The sequence below is a fragment of the Nomascus leucogenys genome, chromosome 7b (assembly GCF_006542625.1).
Source record: "Nomascus leucogenys isolate Asia chromosome 7b, Asia_NLE_v1, whole genome shotgun sequence".
Taxonomy (NCBI): Eukaryota; Metazoa; Chordata; class Mammalia; order Primates; family Hylobatidae; genus Nomascus; species Nomascus leucogenys.
Window position 1 is genome coordinate 8524659 of NC_044387.1, and position 17811 is coordinate 8542469.

The 17811-nt window shown below is 54.8% G+C and overlaps 1 protein-coding gene across 2 annotated transcripts; it reads left to right on the plus strand.

Annotated features, from left to right (window-relative positions):
- The first annotated feature begins 3 nt into the window (after positions 1-3).
- CENPM (centromere protein M) lies at positions 4-10395 on the plus strand. Of its 2 annotated transcripts, XM_030815450.1 has the most exons (6): positions 4-200; positions 699-778; positions 1191-1283; positions 2556-2635; positions 4455-4546; positions 9934-10395. In XM_030815450.1, exons 1-6 carry the CDS (start codon positions 144-146, stop codon positions 10072-10074), a joined length of 543 nt encoding a protein of 180 aa, XP_030671310.1. In that variant the 5' UTR covers positions 4-143; the 3' UTR covers positions 10075-10395. The 2 variants fall into 2 exon arrangements, with proteins under 2 accessions (XP_030671310.1, XP_030671311.1); XM_030815451.1 differs by lacking the exon at positions 4455-4546 and having other exon boundaries at positions 9934-10394.
- Positions 10396-17811: the final 7416 nt, after the last annotated feature.

Below are 17811 nucleotides of genomic sequence, written 5' to 3' on the forward strand. Positions count from 1 at the left end.
TCCTTTAAGAGGCCCCGTCCGGCCCCGCGAAGCCCCGCCTATAAGGAGGCACGTGCCCGCAGGCCGCGCTCTAGGGGCTGGACTCCGGGCGGTTTGAAAGATCGGCGCGCACCGCAGGAGCAGCTGTTGGTCTTGCGGCTGTGATGTCGGTGTTGAGGCCGCTGGACAAGCTGCCCTGCCTGAACACGGCCACCATCTTGGTAGGTGCAGGCGGCCCCGCTTCCCCCGCCGGCTTTTCCTCCTGGGCGGCGCTTCAGCCACTAGATCAACTGAGCTCCCTGAGGCGCCAAGCCTGCGCGCGCTACCGTGGCGGGGAATAGGCGGAGAGCCATGCTCTGAACCAACCGGAGTAGCCGCTCTCTGAGGTTGAGGGACGCACCCACCAATAGGTGCTCGGCGGACCCTTTCCAGCTTCTGATTGGCGAGTTCCTGCGCCTGGAATTGGTTTTCCCGCGTCTGGGGTTCTGGCCTCCTGGAGAGGCCGGCGGTCGGAGCGAGGGTCGGGTAGTAGAGAGTGCGATGCCCAAAGGCCTGCAGCGGGTCCAAACCTCAGGCCCCCAGCCCGTGCCGCCTCGCGGGGTCCATTTCTCGGGAAATGTCCTCCGAGCCGCCTGCTGGCAGTGTCCCGATCCCCCCGGGAGTGAGTCGAAGGGGTGCTGTGCCTAGGGCTCGACTGTCCGCCCTCTCTCCCTGCGCAGCTGGTGGGCACGGAGGATGCTCTTCTGCAGCAGCTGGCGGACTCGATGCTCAAGGAGGACTGCGCCTCCGAGCTGAAGGTGTAAGTAGTCGCCGCTGTGGCCTGGGCCCACGTGTCTCTCACTCCAGAGGGGTTCAATCCTAGCTGCTAAACTCCGAAGCCCAGCGCCCCCCTTCTCTGAGGCTGGTCCTTCTCCCAGCATGCAGCGTAGCTGGCTAGTCCCATGCCGTCTTATATCCCAACCCCCCCTTGCCAAGGTGGTGACTAAACAGAGCCCCTTTCTGGCAGAGGGAATCAGACAGGAGTAATCTGAATAGAACCGGACCTGTCCTGCCTCTGTGCTGGCCCAAGGAGTCGTGGCCACAAGAGCCTTGGGTGGCTAGGATGAGGTGGGGAGCCCTTGACGGCCTCTTTCCCCATGAAGGGCAGCATTTAAACTGTCGCTGTGAGGGGGGTACGGATATCTTGAGTCCTCCAATTTCCTGTTTTTCAGCCACTTGGCAAAGTGCCTCCCTTTGCCCTCCAGTGTGAATCGACCCCGAATTGACCTGATCGTGTTTGTGGTTAATCTTCACAGCAAATACAGGTGAGAGCCAGAGGAAGGGGCAGTCAGGGCTCAGGCAGGCCTGACTCAGGACTGTGCTGAGACAGTGACCTAACTTGTGATGGGAAGTGGTGAGAATGGGAGAGCCTGGCTGAGGTCAATCTGTAAGGTGAGGAGAGAGGAGCCAGTGGTCAGTGCACAATGTTTAAAATACACAACGTCTGGGCACAGTGGCTCACACCTGTAATCCCAGCACTTTGGGAGGCCAAGGCAGGCAGATTGCCCGAGACCAGCCTGGGCAACATGGTGAAACCCCGTCTCTACTAAAATACAAAACATTAGCCGGGCATGGTGGCGTGTGCCTGTAGTCCCAGCTACTCGGGAGGCTGAGGCAGGAGAATTGCTTGAACCCAGGAGGCAGAGGTTGCAGTGAGCCAAGATTGGGCCACTGCACTCCAGCCTGGGCAACAGAGCAAGACTGTCTCAAAAAAAAAAATTAAAGTACACCCATAATAAAGAATGAAAGCATGGCCTTTGCAGCAACCTGGATATGCAGCTGGAGGCCATTATGCTAAGTGAATTTTAACACAGGAGCAGAAAATCAAGTACTACATGTTCTCACTTGTAAGTGGGGGCTAAACATGGGGTCCTCATGGACATAAAGATGGCAGCAATAGACACTGGGGACTACTAGAGCGGGGAAGGAGGGAGGGGGCAATGATTGAAAAACTATTAGGTCCTATGCTCAGTACCTGGGTGATGGTATCAGTTGTACGCCAAGCCTCAGCATCACATGATATACCCATGTAATAAACCTGTACATGTACCCCCTGAATCTAAAATAAAAGTTGAAATTATTTTTTAAAAACATTAAAGGACGTCATGGGACGTGGTGGCTCATGCCACTTTGGGAGGTCGACGCCAGTGGATCACTTGAGGTCAGGAGTTTGAGACCAGCCTGGCCAACATGGCAAAATCCTGTCTCTACTAAAAATACAAAAATGAGCTGGGCATGGTGGCATGCACCTGTAATCCCAGCTCCTCAGGAGGCTGAGGCAGTAGAATCACTTGAACCCAGGAGGCGGAGGTTGCAGTGAGCCAAGATCGCGCTACTGCATTCCAGCCTGGGCGACAAAGTGAAACTCCATCTCAAAAAAAAAAAAAAAAAAATTAAAGGACAAAGTATTTCTCCAGAGAAAGTCACCCTCTTGTCACTCGCTGGCCTCTAGGATCAGAGAAGCAAGGACTTCTGCTTTCTCCGTTGTAAAGTTTTGTTCTCTGGTTTGTTTTCTCACCCTGGCCTGGCCACCCCAGCCTCCAGAACACGGAGGAGTCCCTGCGCCATGTGGATGCCAGCTTCTTCTTGGGGAAGTCGTGTTTCCTCGCCACAGGTGGTAAGTACGTCCCTCGCCTGTTACTGCCCACCCCCAGCCAAGGGAAAGCTGGGGCGGCGGTAGACTTCTTGCTGAGGCACCCTGGGTGATGGAAACAGCATGTGTTTTACACATACTGGGGCCTATCGGAGGGTGTAGGGCAGGAAGAAGGAGAAGATCAGGAAAAATAACTAATGGGTACTAGGCTTAATACCTGGGTGATAATAATCTGTACAACAAACCCCATGACACAAGTTTACCTACATAACAAATCTGCATATGTACCCCTGAACTTAAAATTTAAATTTAAAAACCGAAAGAACACATACACACATACTTTGGAATCTGGCCTGTTGTCAGCCTAAGAGTGAACCTGAGCAGATAACTCTGCCGTTGCTTGGAGTTGCCTAGTGGTTGCCTGTGGCTTTCAGTAAAATCCAAACTCTAAAGACACAAAGCACTTTGCAGTTTGGCCTCTGCCTTCTGGGCTAGTCTCATCTCCGGTTACTCTCCTTCTCTGGGTCAGCTTATCGTTCTCTGAAAAAGTCCTGCTGTTCCTGAGACTTTATAATATTAACAGTGAAAATAATAATGGCTAACATCTTTTGAGCTGTCACTGTGGGGCTGGCACGGTAATCACTTTGTTTTCATATTAATGTTTGTTTGAGGTAGGTATTATTACCTCCGTTTTAGAGTCATGAGGTTAAGTTGCCCAAGGCCCCTAGATAAAAAGTGGTAGAGCCAAGGTTTACACCTAGGTAAGTCCTGTTGCAGGGCCCGTCCTTTTTTTTTTGAGACAGAGTCTCGCTCAGCCGCCCAGGCTGGAGTGCTGTGGCATAATCTCAGCTCACTGCAACCACCGTCTCCCGGGTTCAAGCAATTCTCCCATCTCAGCCTCCCGAGTAGCTGGGATTACAGTCACCCACCATCATGCCCAGCTACTTTTTGTATTTTAGTAGAGATGGGGGTTTCACCATGTTGGCTAGGCTGGTCTTGAACTCCTGATCTCAGGTATCCGCCTGCCTGGGATAGTGCTGGGATTACAGGCGTGAGCCACCGCACCTGGCCCCCAGCCGGCCTGTCCTCTTTTTGTTTACTCTAGGCTTCTGTCAAATATGTTTCCTCTTCTTTGTCTTGCTAACCCCTACAAATACCTCAAAACTCAGCCCCAGTGTCACTCCGGCATGCCTGAGGTGTCTGACCTGTCTGCCTTCCCAGCTGAACTGTTAGCTCCTTGAGCAGAGTGCCTGGCACAGATAATTCTCAAGAAGCATTGGTGAGCAAATGCAGGCCAAGTAATTTCTAGATGTCAACTCACTGACTCTAGAGTGACTCAGTGGGGTAGGAGCTATTATTATCTTCATTGTCTAATTTGGTATTCTTGACTACCTAGAAAAGAAAGTAGAGGCCGGGCGCGGTGGCTCACGCTTGTAATCCCAGCACTTTGGGAGGCCGAGGCGGGTGGATCACGAGGTCAGGAGATCGAGACCACGGTGAAACCCCGTCTCTACTAAAAAAAATACAAAAAATTAGCCGGGCGTGGTGGCGGGCGCCTGTAGTCCCAGCTACTCGGAGAGGCTGAGGCAGGAGAATGGCCTGAACCCAGGAGGCGGAGCTTGCAGTGAGCCGAGATGGCGCCACTGCACTCCAGCCTGGGCGACAGAGCGAGACTCCGTCTCAAAAAAAAAAAAAAAAAGAAAGTAGAATAGGACTGTTGCCCTCAAGACTAGAAAGAAACTGAGCCCCAGGGTGGGGAAGTGAGTGACCCTGCCCAGCACTTCCTGAATTCCAAGCCAGGAAGGTAGAGATTGCAGCTATAGCACTCATGGCTTCTTTCCAGCTGGGCGGGAGAGCCACTGCAGCATTCACCGGCACACCGTGGTGAAGCTGGCCCACACCTATCAAAGCCCCCTGCTCTACTGTGACCTGGAGGTGAGCATGCTGATCGCAGAGACCAACACTACACTCGGGTGCGGGGAAAGGGTGGTCAGCACACAGTGGGCACATCGGGAATGCTTATCGAAGGACTCGGTATCCGAGCGAGGCAGCTCCTGAAGGGGAGGTAGACACAGGATCCTGGTTTGAGTCCTGGCATTTCTGCTCACCGGCTGTGACCTGGGCAGGTCACCCTGAGCCTTGGGGTACACAGGTGTGAAGCAGGAGTGATGTGCTTTCATCTGGAGTGCATCTTATATGCCAGGCTCTAGCACGTGCTGCCCTGCTTTTCCTTTTGCTGAGTTTCTGCATACTTAGTTATAACTAAGTCTTACGTGTATGTATTTGTGAGTCCAGTCTCCTGCTGGGGTGTAAGTGATTGTGAGGCCAGGCGTATGTCTGTCTCATTAACTGGTGCATCCTTGCGTCCCCTGGGAGTCAGAATGCTTGATTTGCCCTTAACTCTCTGGATTTCAGATCTTGTCTAGTCCCACCCCAAGCCAGGGTACCCAGCAGGTAGTAGGGATGTTTGTTGGGTAGGTGGGTAGATGGTTGGATGCATATGTAGGGTGTTCTGCCCCAACTGGATTCTGTTGATGTTTCTCACAAGGTGAAACTAACCACGAGGGGCAGGAAAGTAGCCTTTTTGTTGTTGTTGTTTTAGATAAGGTCTTGTCTGTTGCCCAGGCTGGATTGCAGTGGTGTAATCATGGCTCACTGCAGACTCGAACTCCTGGGCTCAAGTGAACCTCCCACCTCAGCCTACTGAGTAACTAGGACTACAAGCATGCACCACCGCACCTAGCTAAGTATTTACTTATTTATTTACTTTTTTTTTTTTTTTTTTTTGAGAGGAAGTCTCACTCTGTTGCCCAGGCTGGAATGCAGTGGCACGATCTCGGCTCACTGCAAGCTCCGCCTCCTGAGTTCACGCCATTCTCCTGCCTCAGCCTCCCAAGTAGCTGGGACTACCAGCGCCCGCCACCACGCCCAGCTAATTTTTTGTATTTTTTAGTAGAGACGGGGTTTCACCATGTTAGCCAGGATGGTCTCAATCTACTGACCTCGTGATCCGCCCGCCTCGGCCTCCCAAAGTGCTGGGATTACAGGCGTGAGCCACTGCGCCCAGCCACTGTTTATTTACTTTTTACTATAGCGATGAGGTCTTGCTGTGTTCCCCACACTGGTTTTGAACTCCTGGCCTCAAGCGATCCTCCCACTTTAGCCTCCCAAAGTGCTGGGATTACGGGCGTGAGCCACCGAGCCTGGCCTTTAGCCGCTTTTTATGCCGGATAAATCCTGATGACTTTTTGCTAAAGAGGCCTCAGCAGGAGTTGATGTGCTCCCCTCGATGGGTCTACTGAGGGATCCCAGGGCCCGCACTGCCACACCCATGTGCCAGGCCTGCTCCATTCCTTTGGAAACCTGTTTATTGGTTTTGAGATACATTTTGAAGAGTTGTGTTTCTGCTCTGTTCTGGGTCTTGTGCCTGTTACCGAAAGCAAAGTGATGAAATGCAGGGAGAACCGAGTCAGCACATGATCTGTCACCACCAATCCGTCACCACTGTCTAGACCGGGGTCCCTTATCCTGGTGTCAGGGCACTCCTCCGGTCTAAGGGCAGAATTCAGAGGATAGCAGTCTGTGGCTGTCACCAGTAGAAATGGGGATGTTTTCATATCACATTAGGATTGGGCAGGTCTCATCACTGCCTCATGTGGCAGCAGCCATTAGGCCTGCCCCTTGGTCGATGCATTGATCACGATGCACACTTGACTCTATCACGCATTTGTTTTCCTATTTGATGACTACTTTTTGAGCACCTGACCAGATCAGCACTCTGACCTCACAGATGGGACCCTGAGGCCTGGGCACACCTGAAGTGCCTGCCCCTGCCAGGCTTTCCTCCCAGAGAGAAGAGGCGACTTGCTCAGGGTCAGACAGCTCGTGAGTGAGGGATAGAGCCAGCTGTTCTCCTGTCCTAGCCTGCTGACCGTGTGACTTTGAATAGGTCACTTTGTCTGCCACAAAGCATCTCTAAAGGGGAATCACGATCTTTGCTCCATAGTTCAGGTGCTGGTGGGGGACAGTGGTGCCTACTCACCTTGTGACAAGTGGTGTAATTCTGTCTGTGGCCATGAGGTGGCGGGCCAGGCCAGGTCCTGGGTTCTCTCATGGCCTGGGCAGGAAGCAGGAGGTCCCAGCCTGGTTCCAGCCACAGCAGGAGCTGCAGAAATGCCTGCTCAGGACATAGGCCTGCATCCCTCAGATGGAGCACCCAGGGTTTGAACTGGCCTCCCTCTTCATGCTGGTATTGTCCTCTTCAGAACACTCTTCTGCATAATTGAGTTTGAGCCCCACCATATATCTTGAGGCCTTTGCGTGGCAGGAATTACCAGCCCCGTTTCATTGATGAGGAAGCACAGGAAGGTGTGTGATTGGCCCAGTGAAATAATTGCCTAGGTCTGCTGGCAGGGCTCTGTGCTGGGCCCTGGGAACACAAATGAGTCAGATATTGGCCCTGCCCTCTCAGAATCTCATGAAATAAGCAGACATGTAACATACAAAACAGCAGAAGGATTTGCTGAGCTTTGGGAGCCTGGCGGTAGAATTAGGTCATTTCTTCCTGGATGTTACGAACAAAGTCATGATTGTGGTCAGACCTGGGCATTTGGGTCACGTCTCTGGAGTGACGTGGATTGGAGGAAGCCTGGCAAGAGGCAGGAGACTGGGTCGAGGCTGCTGCAGGAGGCAGGTTGTGGAACCTGAGCCTCAGCAGCCTAGAGATAGATTTCAGGAACAAAGGCCACCAAACTTAGAGGATTTATTAAAAAAATACTTCCTGAGTTTCTGTGGTGCCAACCACTGTTCTAGGCTCCAGGGACACAGCACAGAACAGTCAAAAACCCTAGCTTCCTGCTGGGTACGGTAGCTCACACCTGTAATCCCAGGGAGGCAGAGGTGGGAGGATCACCTGAGCTCAGGAGTTTGAGACCAGCCTGGCCAACATGGTGAAACCCAGTCTTTACTAAAAATACAAAAATTAGCTGGGCATGGTGGCACGCACCTGTAATCCCAGCTACTCAGGGGGCTGAGGCACAAGAATTGCTTGAACCTGGGAGGCAGAGATTGTAGTGAGCCAAGATGGTGCCACTGTGCTCCAGCCTGGGTGAAAAAGCGAGACTCTGTCTCGAAACAAAACAAAAAAAGCCCCAGCTTTGTTCTGGTCAAGGAAACAAATGGGGTAAATGATGTGCTGGAAAGTGGAGGCGTGGCGTGTCAGGTGGTGGTAAACAGGCAAGAGTTAGGCAGGGTAACCAGGGAACGCCCCTGCAAACAGGACTTTTAAATAAATAAAGACCTGAAGGAAGTAGGCGGGCAGGCCATGGAGATGCCTCATGGCAGGAGGAACAGCAAGTGCATGGGCTGAGTGTGGGACTTGCCTGGTGTGCTCAAGGTCTGGCAGGGAGGCCTGGGTGGCTGCAGCACAATAGCAAAGGGCGGGTTGGGGTGTAGAAATCAGGAATGGTGGGGCTGGATCAGTGGAGCCTGGTGGGGAGCTGCTGGAGGGCTCGGGGCCAGGGAGGGATGTGGCCTGACTTGGGTTTTAAATGGCCCCCTCTGGCTGCTGGGAGGAGAGTGGACTGAAGGGAAACTAGGGCAGAAATAGAAAGACAGGTCTGGAGGATCTTTCTTTTTTTTTTTTTTTTTTTTTTTGAGACAGAGTCTCGCTCTTTTGCCCAGGCTGGAGTGCAATGGCACAATCTCGGCTCACTGCAACCTCTGCTTCCAGGGTTCAAGCAATTCTTCTGTCTCAGCCTCTCAAGTAGGTGGGATTACAGGCGCCTGCCACCATGCCCGGCTAATTTTTGTATTTTTAGTAGAGACAGGGTTTCACCGTATTGGCCAGGCTGGTCTCAAACTCCTGACCTCGTGATCCGCCCGCCTCTGCCTCCCAAAGTGCTGGGATTATAGGCGTGAGCCACCGCGCCCAGCCTGGAGGCTCTTTCTAGGGGAGTTAAGCGTGGACTCAGTGCTGGCCAGGGAAGAGGATGGTGGGATGGTCTGTGACCGGCTGTTTCCAGGATGGAGTCGGCCAACCGTTCTGTGGCCAACATGTGAGGCATGAGAGAAAGAAGAGTCCTCCCCGACTCTGAAGGTTTTGCCAGCTGACCGGAAGGATGGAGTTGTCTTTGGCTGAGATAGGGAAGCCTGCAGGAGGAGCAGGTTTTGGGGGGCTTCAGGGACTCTGCTTTTGGCATGCAAAGATTAAGGAGTTTATTAGCCACCTAGGTGGAGAAATCCAGTAAACAGCTGCATACATGAGTGACGTTCAGAGGGAAGACCTGAGGTGTAATTTGGGTGTTATTAGCAACTAAGTGGTTTTAAAGCCACAGAACTGGATGAGGTCACTGGGGGACTGAGTGTGGGAGAAGAGATTCAGGGACCGAGCTCTGGAGCCCCGGCGTATAGATATTGGGCAAAGGCGAGGGAGCCGCCTGTGTGGGAGTGGAACCCTGGATGAGTGTGGGGGCCTGGGAGCCAGGCAGAAAAAGCGTTTCAAGGAGGGAGTAAACAGCTGTGTTGGACTCTGTCAATAGCGCCAGTGCGATGAGGACTGAGAAGCTGCCACTGGGTCTCATACCAAGGAGGTCATGGTGGCAAGTGGTGGGAGTAAGAGCAGGGAAGTTGAGGCTGCCCTGGTCTCTAGTGTTCTACTTTGGGTGGGTGGTGATACCCCAACCTGCCCCCAGCTAGAGAGGAAACAGAAGGTGAGATGCTTTTGAGGCCACATGTCGGCCAGGGGAAGACACTGGGCAGCATCGTGTTCTTCCAGCAGACGTGTCTAGAGCATCTGTGCCCAGGCCTGGAGCAGTCTTGTCCCTCTCTGGCCCCACAGCTCCCCTGGACCCATTCCTTTTTGATGACACCTTCTTATCTGTGGTGAGGGCCATCCGCTGTTCCTCCCTCCTTCCTATCCCTGTGAGTATCTTCTGCTCCCGGGTCTTGAGCCTCTGGGGTCCGAGCTGCCCGGGCATTGGTTGGAAGTAGCCCTGGTTCAGAGCTCAGCTCTGGAGTCACTAGCTGGGTGACCCTAGACAGTTTGTTCGACCTAGCCACCCTTGTTAAGCCTTCATTTCCTCTTGAGCAGGAGGTCAGGCTCTGGATGTCTCCGGAGGTTGTTTGGGCAAGCTGAGGCAGTTGGAAGCTACTCTGAGGTGTGGCACGAATGAGGGCGTGGCTATGATGGGCAGTGGTGACCTGAGCTTCCCCCGAGTCTCCGCCCCCAGCCCTGCTCTGGCAGCCGCTGCAGCTGCTCTGGGTAAGGGAGCAGGGCCAGCCGCTGCTTTCTGTCTCACTGCTGTTCTCTGCTCTCCCCGCAGGTGGAAGGTTTTCGGGCCACCATGGCGCAGCGCCTGGTGCGCGTGCTGCAGATCTGCGCTGGCCATGTGCCCGGTGTCTCAGCTCTGAACCTGCTGTCCCTGCTGAGAAGCTCTGAGGGCCCCTCCCTGGAGGACCTGTGAGGGCGGCTGGCCCCTGGGCTGCCCCTCCTCATGGCTTCGTGCTGACTCCATAAACATTCTCTATTGAGGATGTCCAGTCAGGGCTTGACAAGCCCAGGCTCAGTCCCCAGTGGGTGGGAAGGTTCCCTGCAGTGCCTGTGCTGCAGCAGGGAGAGCTGGGCAGAAGCAGCAAGGGGGCCCAGCGAGTGAGACTGTAGCCCCCTCCCACTCCCACACTCACTCTTGCAGAGCCTCATGTCTTTAAGCAGCTGGCGTGTTACATCTCCATTTAAGGTTTCCTTTGAACAAAAGGTCTGTGGCTAAAAAAAGTTTAAAAATCACTGGTCTCATTCACCACTTTGACTTTTTAGATGAGGAAACTGACTCAGAACAATTAAGAGTAGGGCAGGGTGGGCCAGGTGCAGAGGCTCTCGCCTGTAATCCCAGCACTTTGGGAGGCCGAGGTGGGTGGATCACTTGAAGTCAGGAATTCGAGACCATCCTGGCCAACATGGTGTATCCCTGTCTCTACAAAAATACAAAAATTAGCCAGATGTGGTGGTGGGCACCTGTAGTCCCAGCTACTCAGGAGGCTGAGGCAGCAGAATCACTTGAACCCGGGAGGCGGAGGTTGCAGTGAGCTGAGATTGCGCCACTGCACTCCAGCCTGGGCAACAGAGTGAGACTCCGCCTCAAAAACAAACAAACAAAAAAAAGCGAGACCAGCCTGGCCAACATAGTGAAACCACCTCTACTAAAAATACAAAAACTAGCCAGGCATGGTGATGCGGGCCTATAGTCTCAGCTACTCGGGAGGCTAAAGCAGGAGAATCACTTGAACCTGGGAGGCGGAGGTGGTGTTGAACCGAGATTACGCCACTGCACTCCAGCCTGGGGAACAAAGCGAGACTCCGTCTCAAAAAAAAAAAAAAAAAAAAGGCTGGGCGCTGTGGTTCCGGCCTATAATCCCAGCACTTTGGGAGGCCGAGGCGGGCAGATCACGAGGTCAGGAGATCGAGACCATCTTGGCTAACAGTGAAACTCCGTCTCTACTAAAAATACAAAAAAATTAGCCGGGCATAGTGGCGGGCATCTGTAGTCCTAGCTACTTGGGAGGCTGACGCAGGAGAACGGCATGAACCTGGGAGGCGGAGCTTGCAGTAAGCTGAGATCGCGCCACTGCACTCCAGCCTGGGCGACAGAGCGAGACTCCATCTCAAAAAAAAAAAAAAAAGTGGGGCGGGGTAAGGGGAGCTTGGACTCAGGACACCAGTCAGACTCCACATCCTGGCCCTGCTATTATAGAACCTGGTTGTTGCCTTTTGGAGCTTGTTTTCTCAGATGTGAATGGAGATGAGGTTCTGCTCACCTTGTCATGTTGGGAGGATTGAATGAGATGAGGGGGGACATGCCTGGGACTGTGTGACCCCCCCATGCCTGTGTGTAAGTTGCTGTGTTCGTAACATTTATTAATGCCTTGCACCTTGCTAGGTAGGCACTCAGTGAACAGTAACTATTTGAAATCACATGGAAAGCCAAGGCGGGCGGATTGCCTGAGCTCAGGAGTTTGTGGCTAGCCTGGGCAACACGGTGAAACCCCGTCTCCACTGAAATACAAAAAATTAGCCGGGCATGGCAGCCTGCGCCTATAGTCCCAGCTACTTGGGAGGCTGAGGCAGGAAAATTGCTTGAACCCAGGAGGCGGAGGTTGCAGTGAGCTGAGGTCGCGCCACTGCACTTCAGCCCGGGCAACAGAGCGAGACTCTATCTCCAAAAAAATCACACAGCGGAGTTCAAAAACTGCTGCAAATTAGGAATTACACCACTGTCAGAAGTTTGCAAGAAGTGAGAGAAGCTGGCTAGAGTTCTCGTTTTGGGGTTGATGGCGAGAGATTGTGCAGTGCCAGTTGCTTTCCTTCTCCCTTAGGTCTCATTGGAGATTGTAGAGGGATTGTAGAGGCATCAGAACTGGACTCTAGAAATCCCGTAGCCGGGTCAAGGCTCCTGCCACTGCACAGAGCGGGCTTGTCACATGGGAGCTTGTGGGTGAAGGGGGTGTCTGGAGGGAGAAACTTCAGGAAGAGAGCCAGGTCCTGACTCCCTTGGAACATGACAGTGCCCTCCCACATTCACCCTGCACGTGCCAGGGCATGCCCACCAGCCTCAGGCCTCAGGATGGACCCCAGTTGAAGCCCTGGGCAGCGCCGCACCAGTACCTCGGGGCCTCTGGGTTGTTTTTTTTTTTTTGGTTGGTGGGGTGTGGAGTCTCGCTCTGTCGCCCAGGCTGGAGTGCAGTGGCATGCTCTCAACTCACTGCGGCCTCTGCTCCCTGGTTCACATGATTCTCCTGCCTCAGCCTCCCGAGCAGCTGGGATTACAGGTGCACACCACCATGCCCAGCTAATTTTTGTATTTTTAGTAAAGACAGGTTTCACCATGTTGGCCAGGCTGGTCTTAAACTCCTGTCCTCAGGTGATCTGCCTGCCTCAGCCTTCCAAAGTGCTGGGATTACAGGTGCGCACCACCACGCCCAGCTGATTTTTGTATTTTTAGTAGAGATGGGGTTTTGCCATGTTGGCCAGGCTGGTCTCAAACTCCTGACCTCACGTGATCCGCCAGCCTCGGCCTCCCAAAATGCTGGGATTATAGGTGTGAGTCACTGCGGCTGGCCTAAGGCTTCTCTGCTTTGATGTCAGCATCGCAGCTGGGCCCGTGCCCTTCACTGAGGGGTGGGCCACCTTCTAACTCCTTGTAGATGTCAGGGGGATGCGGCCCTATCTGCCCCTTTCTGTAGGTTCCTTCTGGAACTTAGCTCAGGCCCCACCCCTAGTGCTCAGTAAGGGTTTGTAGACACCTGGCTGACTTCCTGGCAGTCCCTTGGGCTCTGCTGAGGACTTCAGCCACGTAGATTCCGGTCGAGGCCCTACATGTCACCCGACATTTGCAGGGCACGTCATGCTTCACAGACCTCTTCTCACACAGCAGACCTGTGAGGTAGATGATGTTTCCCCAATTCACAGTTCATGAAACAGACCGTTGTCATGGGAGGTGTGTCACAGTCACACAGCTAACTGGCAGCAGAGCCAGCCCCACTGCTCTGCTCTGGTTTTTCTGTGTGCCTGCCTAATCCTTTAAGAAAGGTTTGGAGGCCAGGCGTGGTGGCTCACACCTGTAATCCCAGCACTTTGGGAGGCCAAGGTGGGCAGATCACTTGAGGTCAGGAGTTCGAGACCAGCCTGAGTAACACGGTGAAACCCCGCCTTTACTAAAAATACAAAATTAGCCAAGCATGGTGCCATGCGCCTGTAATCCCAGCTACTTGGGAGGCTGAGGCAGGAGAATCACTTGAACCCAGGAGGCAGAGGTTGCAGTGAGCTGAGATTGCACCACTGCACTCCAGGCTGGGTGACAGAGAGACTCCATCTCAAAAAAAAAAAAAAAAAAAAAAAGATTTGGGCATCTCCACTGGGCAGGCCCTGAGCTGGAATACAGAAGGTGGAGACAGCCCATGTGCCCCAGAAAGCAGCAGTCTGCAAGCCATGGTTCCTGCCTCAGGATGGGACCATTAGAACACCATCGCAAGAGGGCAGGGGGTGGCAGGATAGGCCCAAGGACAGAGGCCCTTAGCGTGGGAGCAGAGTGGTGCAGGCACTGGGCCTGAGCAGGCCTTCGCCAGCAGCAAGAAGCCCCTCGGGCACTTGGTCGGGGAAGCCAGCCTCTGCTGGAGGAGGGGTGGCTCCAGGGCAGAAGAAAGAGGCTGGAGGTGAACCTTCACCTTGGTCCCTGAAGGGATGGGCAGTAGCAGCAGAGCCCAGAAGGCCAGCCTTCCCAGAGAGTGACCTTGTCTTTGGCCCTTCTGTCCTTAGCCAGAAAGGGTGTCTTTGCAGGGTAACTGGAGGGTAGAGTAGGTCTTTGCGGGGGCTGATGGAATGGGGGTCCAAGCAGGGGAGGAAGGCGGTGTGGATGCAGCCTGCCTGCTCTTCTGGGATGTCACTTTTTGCTGGCGACCAGGAGGAGAGGCCTTCCCCCACAGCCCCTCCCCGCAGGCCCGCATGGGGCACCTCTCTCAGGTCCCTGTGCCACATTTTCCTTGCCACCTGGTACCATTTAACAAGAGAAGTGGCATCGCATTCTCCAGCCAAGGGTCTGGGAACCTTCCAAGCACTGGGGAACACAGTGCTGTCACTGCCGCCAGCTCCCAGCCGAGCTTGGCAGGGGCCCTGGAACCAGGAGGCCTCCCCTCTAGAGTTGGGGGCTGGCCTACCCCTACCTCACAGCAGAGCTGAGCCACACTTAAATGGCAGGCAGGTGCCCTCAGACCTGCTGTCCCTGGAAGGTGGGGGATGGGTGGCCAGAGAGTGGGGTTGCTTCGTGCCATCTGGAGACCCAGTGACATTGTCCAGGAGACAGTTTGGCTGAGGGAAGTAATGGAAGATCAGTGTGTGCCGGAATTGGTGCTTGGTACTGAGGTGAGGTGGAGGGAGATGGGAGAGGCTGGGCTTGGCTGTTTGCTTGATGGCGTGACCTCAGGCAGGTCACTCACCCTCGGCAAGCCTCAGTTCCTCAGCTGTCGCATGGCGCCAGGCTAACTGATGCCTTTCTTCCTAGCTAGTTGTGGACTGGCAATGAAGAAGCCACTATTTTATGTATTTATTTAGAGATGGGGTCTTGCTATGTTGCCCAGGCTGGTCTAAATTCCTGGCCTCAAGCCCATTATTTTGAACATAAAGCTTTAAACAAATGTCAAATGTCTCAGGCTGGCCATGGTCATGACGTGGTCATTGGATCACGTTGTTGAAGGCAGGCAAGAACCCCCTAGGCCTACAGGCTGGGAATGGGGGGCTGAGGCTACTGGAGGCAGTGCCTCGTCAGCTGGGCCTGGAAGCTGCCCCGTCCATGCGCTTATAAGCTGGAAGGAAGGCGGTGTTTGGGCCCCACTGTTAGAGGAGTAGAGCTTACTCAGGGTCACACACTCATTTGTCCCCCTCAGTCCACCTGGCTGTGAGCAGTCCTTGGGACCCCAGGGAGTTCACATTCTCCATGGCCAGTGGTCCAGGCCCGAGTGTCCTGGCCTCAATCTGATGGTGTTTCCCATCCCTGCAAGGAGGCAGGACTTTCCTAGCAAGGAGGGGCTCTGCAGCCTGGGCCCTGTGTCTCCTGCACCCCCTGTGAGCCGAGGCAGGAGCAGCCCAGCTGCAGAGGGGAAGTGGTGCAGTGGGAACAGGCGCAGCCTCCGAGTCCCACCGACTTGGGGTCTGTGGCCGATCTGCAGTGTGACTTGGGACAGCCCACTTCCCTCTCCAAGCCCCACTGCCTGCCCCCCTTTTCAGGTCTTGTGAGGCTCAGAGAGAAACTGAAGAGCCTGACTCCATGCCAGCCCTTCCACCCTCCACAGACAGTGGCTTGGTGTGGGCTGGCAGGCTGGTGGGTGAGGAGATCCGTGGGGTTCTTGAGACAAGGCCCTGTTACAGTTGCCCCCAACCCACACACACGAGGGGTGCTGGGCCAGGCCTGCTGGCAGGGCTCGAGCACAAAGGGACGTTTTCTGGAAGGTTCTGTTGGCTTAGCCCCTTCCCTCCAGTGTACCCTGGGGCCAGGACACAGGCAGAGAGTCTCTGTGAAAGAATGTCTCACACTTGGGGGCTGAGGGAGACAGTGGGGTGGGCTGCCAGGCCCTGTACCCTAAGTCTGCGGGCCCCACCTGAGTATGGTGCTGTGGACCGGAGGCTGCTGAGGGCAGCTCCCTGGGGAGAGTGGGTGGGTACTTCCCAGAGCCCCAGACCTGCACAGGAGGCAGCCTTCCCTGGACTGCCCTCTTCCATCAAAGGGGATGCCAGCCGAACTTGGGGCCCCTGCGAGCTGGCCAGGCCCAAGGAGTCCCCCAGCCCTCCTCCTCCAGTATGCTTGGCCAGCCTCCCTGTGAGGACACAGACCCCTGGGCCTCACCCCCACCCCCTCTCCCTGCCGCTGTCCGCACCCAGGAAGAGGACCCCACTGACATGTGTAGTGTGGCAGGCTCAGGGGCTGCCTGGCGGGCCCCTTCACTCTAGCCAGCTTTCCCTCCTTGTAAAGTCGCGTCAGCCCCACACAGGGCTGAGGGAGGAGACGGCCGGGTAGGGAGATGCTTTGCGCACAGCCCTTTTCCTGGTCACTGGGCCTTGTCTGCTTCCCCCAGACATCCTTGGGGATCGCTCCACCCTGTCCTCTGTTCCGAGGTCACCATCCACCAGGCCTTCTCTGCCTCCCCTGTTTGAAATTGCACCCATAACCCTCGAGCACCCTGTCCTGACTTTTTCTCCCCAGCACTCCTTACCTCCCCATCCACTATGTTGTGTCCCATTTGGGTTTCCTCTCTGCTTCCCTGCTATTTCCTCAGAACCCAAAACAGCTCCTGGTGCCTGGTGGGTACTAAGTGAGTGAGTGGCGAGTGACGGGGAGGCATCTGCGCAGGGGTCGGCCTGTGCGTTCACAAGGGCCTTCCTGTGTGGTACCCTGAATAAGGCCTGGGAGGTCGGCCCTGGGGGCCCCCTGTTCCTCTCCCCCTTGCCTACCCTGGCCTTACAGCCTCCCTCTACTTCACACACCTGGCCCCTGAGAGGTGGGGGCTTTGCTCCCTGTGGCTAAAGGGCTGTGGTCTGCTCTCTAGTCTCACATGGAGGGCCCATGTCCTCTGTCCCGGGGCCATGCTGAGAGTGGCTGGGGTGCCCTGGCCAGACCCTGTGGATTGCAGGAGCGCATGTGTGTGTGCACGTGTGCATGGAGTGTGGGGGCTGGAGGACAGGCAGCTCCAGCCCCTGAAGACCCGGGCAAGGATTTGTAACTGCTTCATGGAAGGGCATAACCTGCCTCCCCCCCGGCGTGGGTTCAGGGAGGAACGGGATCGGGGACTCACAGGCCTCTGCCTCTGGGTCACACTGCTCTGGCCTCACCAGGACTTTGTACTGATTCCCTGGCCACTCTGCCCCTCTCCCAATGAACCGAGGCCCACAACACTGCATCCTTTCCCCTGGCCCCAGCAAGAGGTACTTTGTAGCATTGTACTTGTTTGTGGGGGCTTTTCAATACAGAAGAAGGGAAAGGAAATAACCACAAGGGGTGGTCCTGGCGGTGTCATGAGACAAAATGGAGCCAAGAGAGCTGACTCAAAGCCCTGCAGGCCCAACCCAGCCAGCAGAGCCATCTCTACTGCTGACCCCATTCCTGGAACACCGGAAAAGCTGTTTCTGTATACACCTACACAAGGGGGCAAAGGCACAGAACCAGGCAGTGAAGAAAGGCTCCCAAGGGAAAACAGAGGCTCCCTCTGGGGACTGTGGGGAAACGCCCTTTGTCACTCATAGACTTCTGTATTGTTTGCAGGTTTTTCCTGAGCACGTGTTCAGGTACTACTGCATAATTACAATGAAAACTGATTTTGAAGTACAGAGTGCATCCCAGGCCCCAGAGCAGTTTCACATCCAGATCTGGGGGACTGGGCCTCTCAGTCCCCAAGGACTGCTCCCCATGACACTGTGCTTGTCCCATCCCCAGAGTGCCCTCACTTTCCCCAACCCCGTCCCCAAAGCATGCAGGGCCCAGGCCACACTTCACAGTCAGGTGGACACAGACCCCCTGCAGGCCCCTCCCACCTGCTGGCTCATCTTGAGAGGGCCCTTGCCCCTCAAAGCCTCTGTTTTCTCATCTGGAAAATGCCCTAATAGTACCTGCATCAGACCCTTTGTGAGGGTGTCTTCAGGAGAATTGGGGGCACAAAAATCG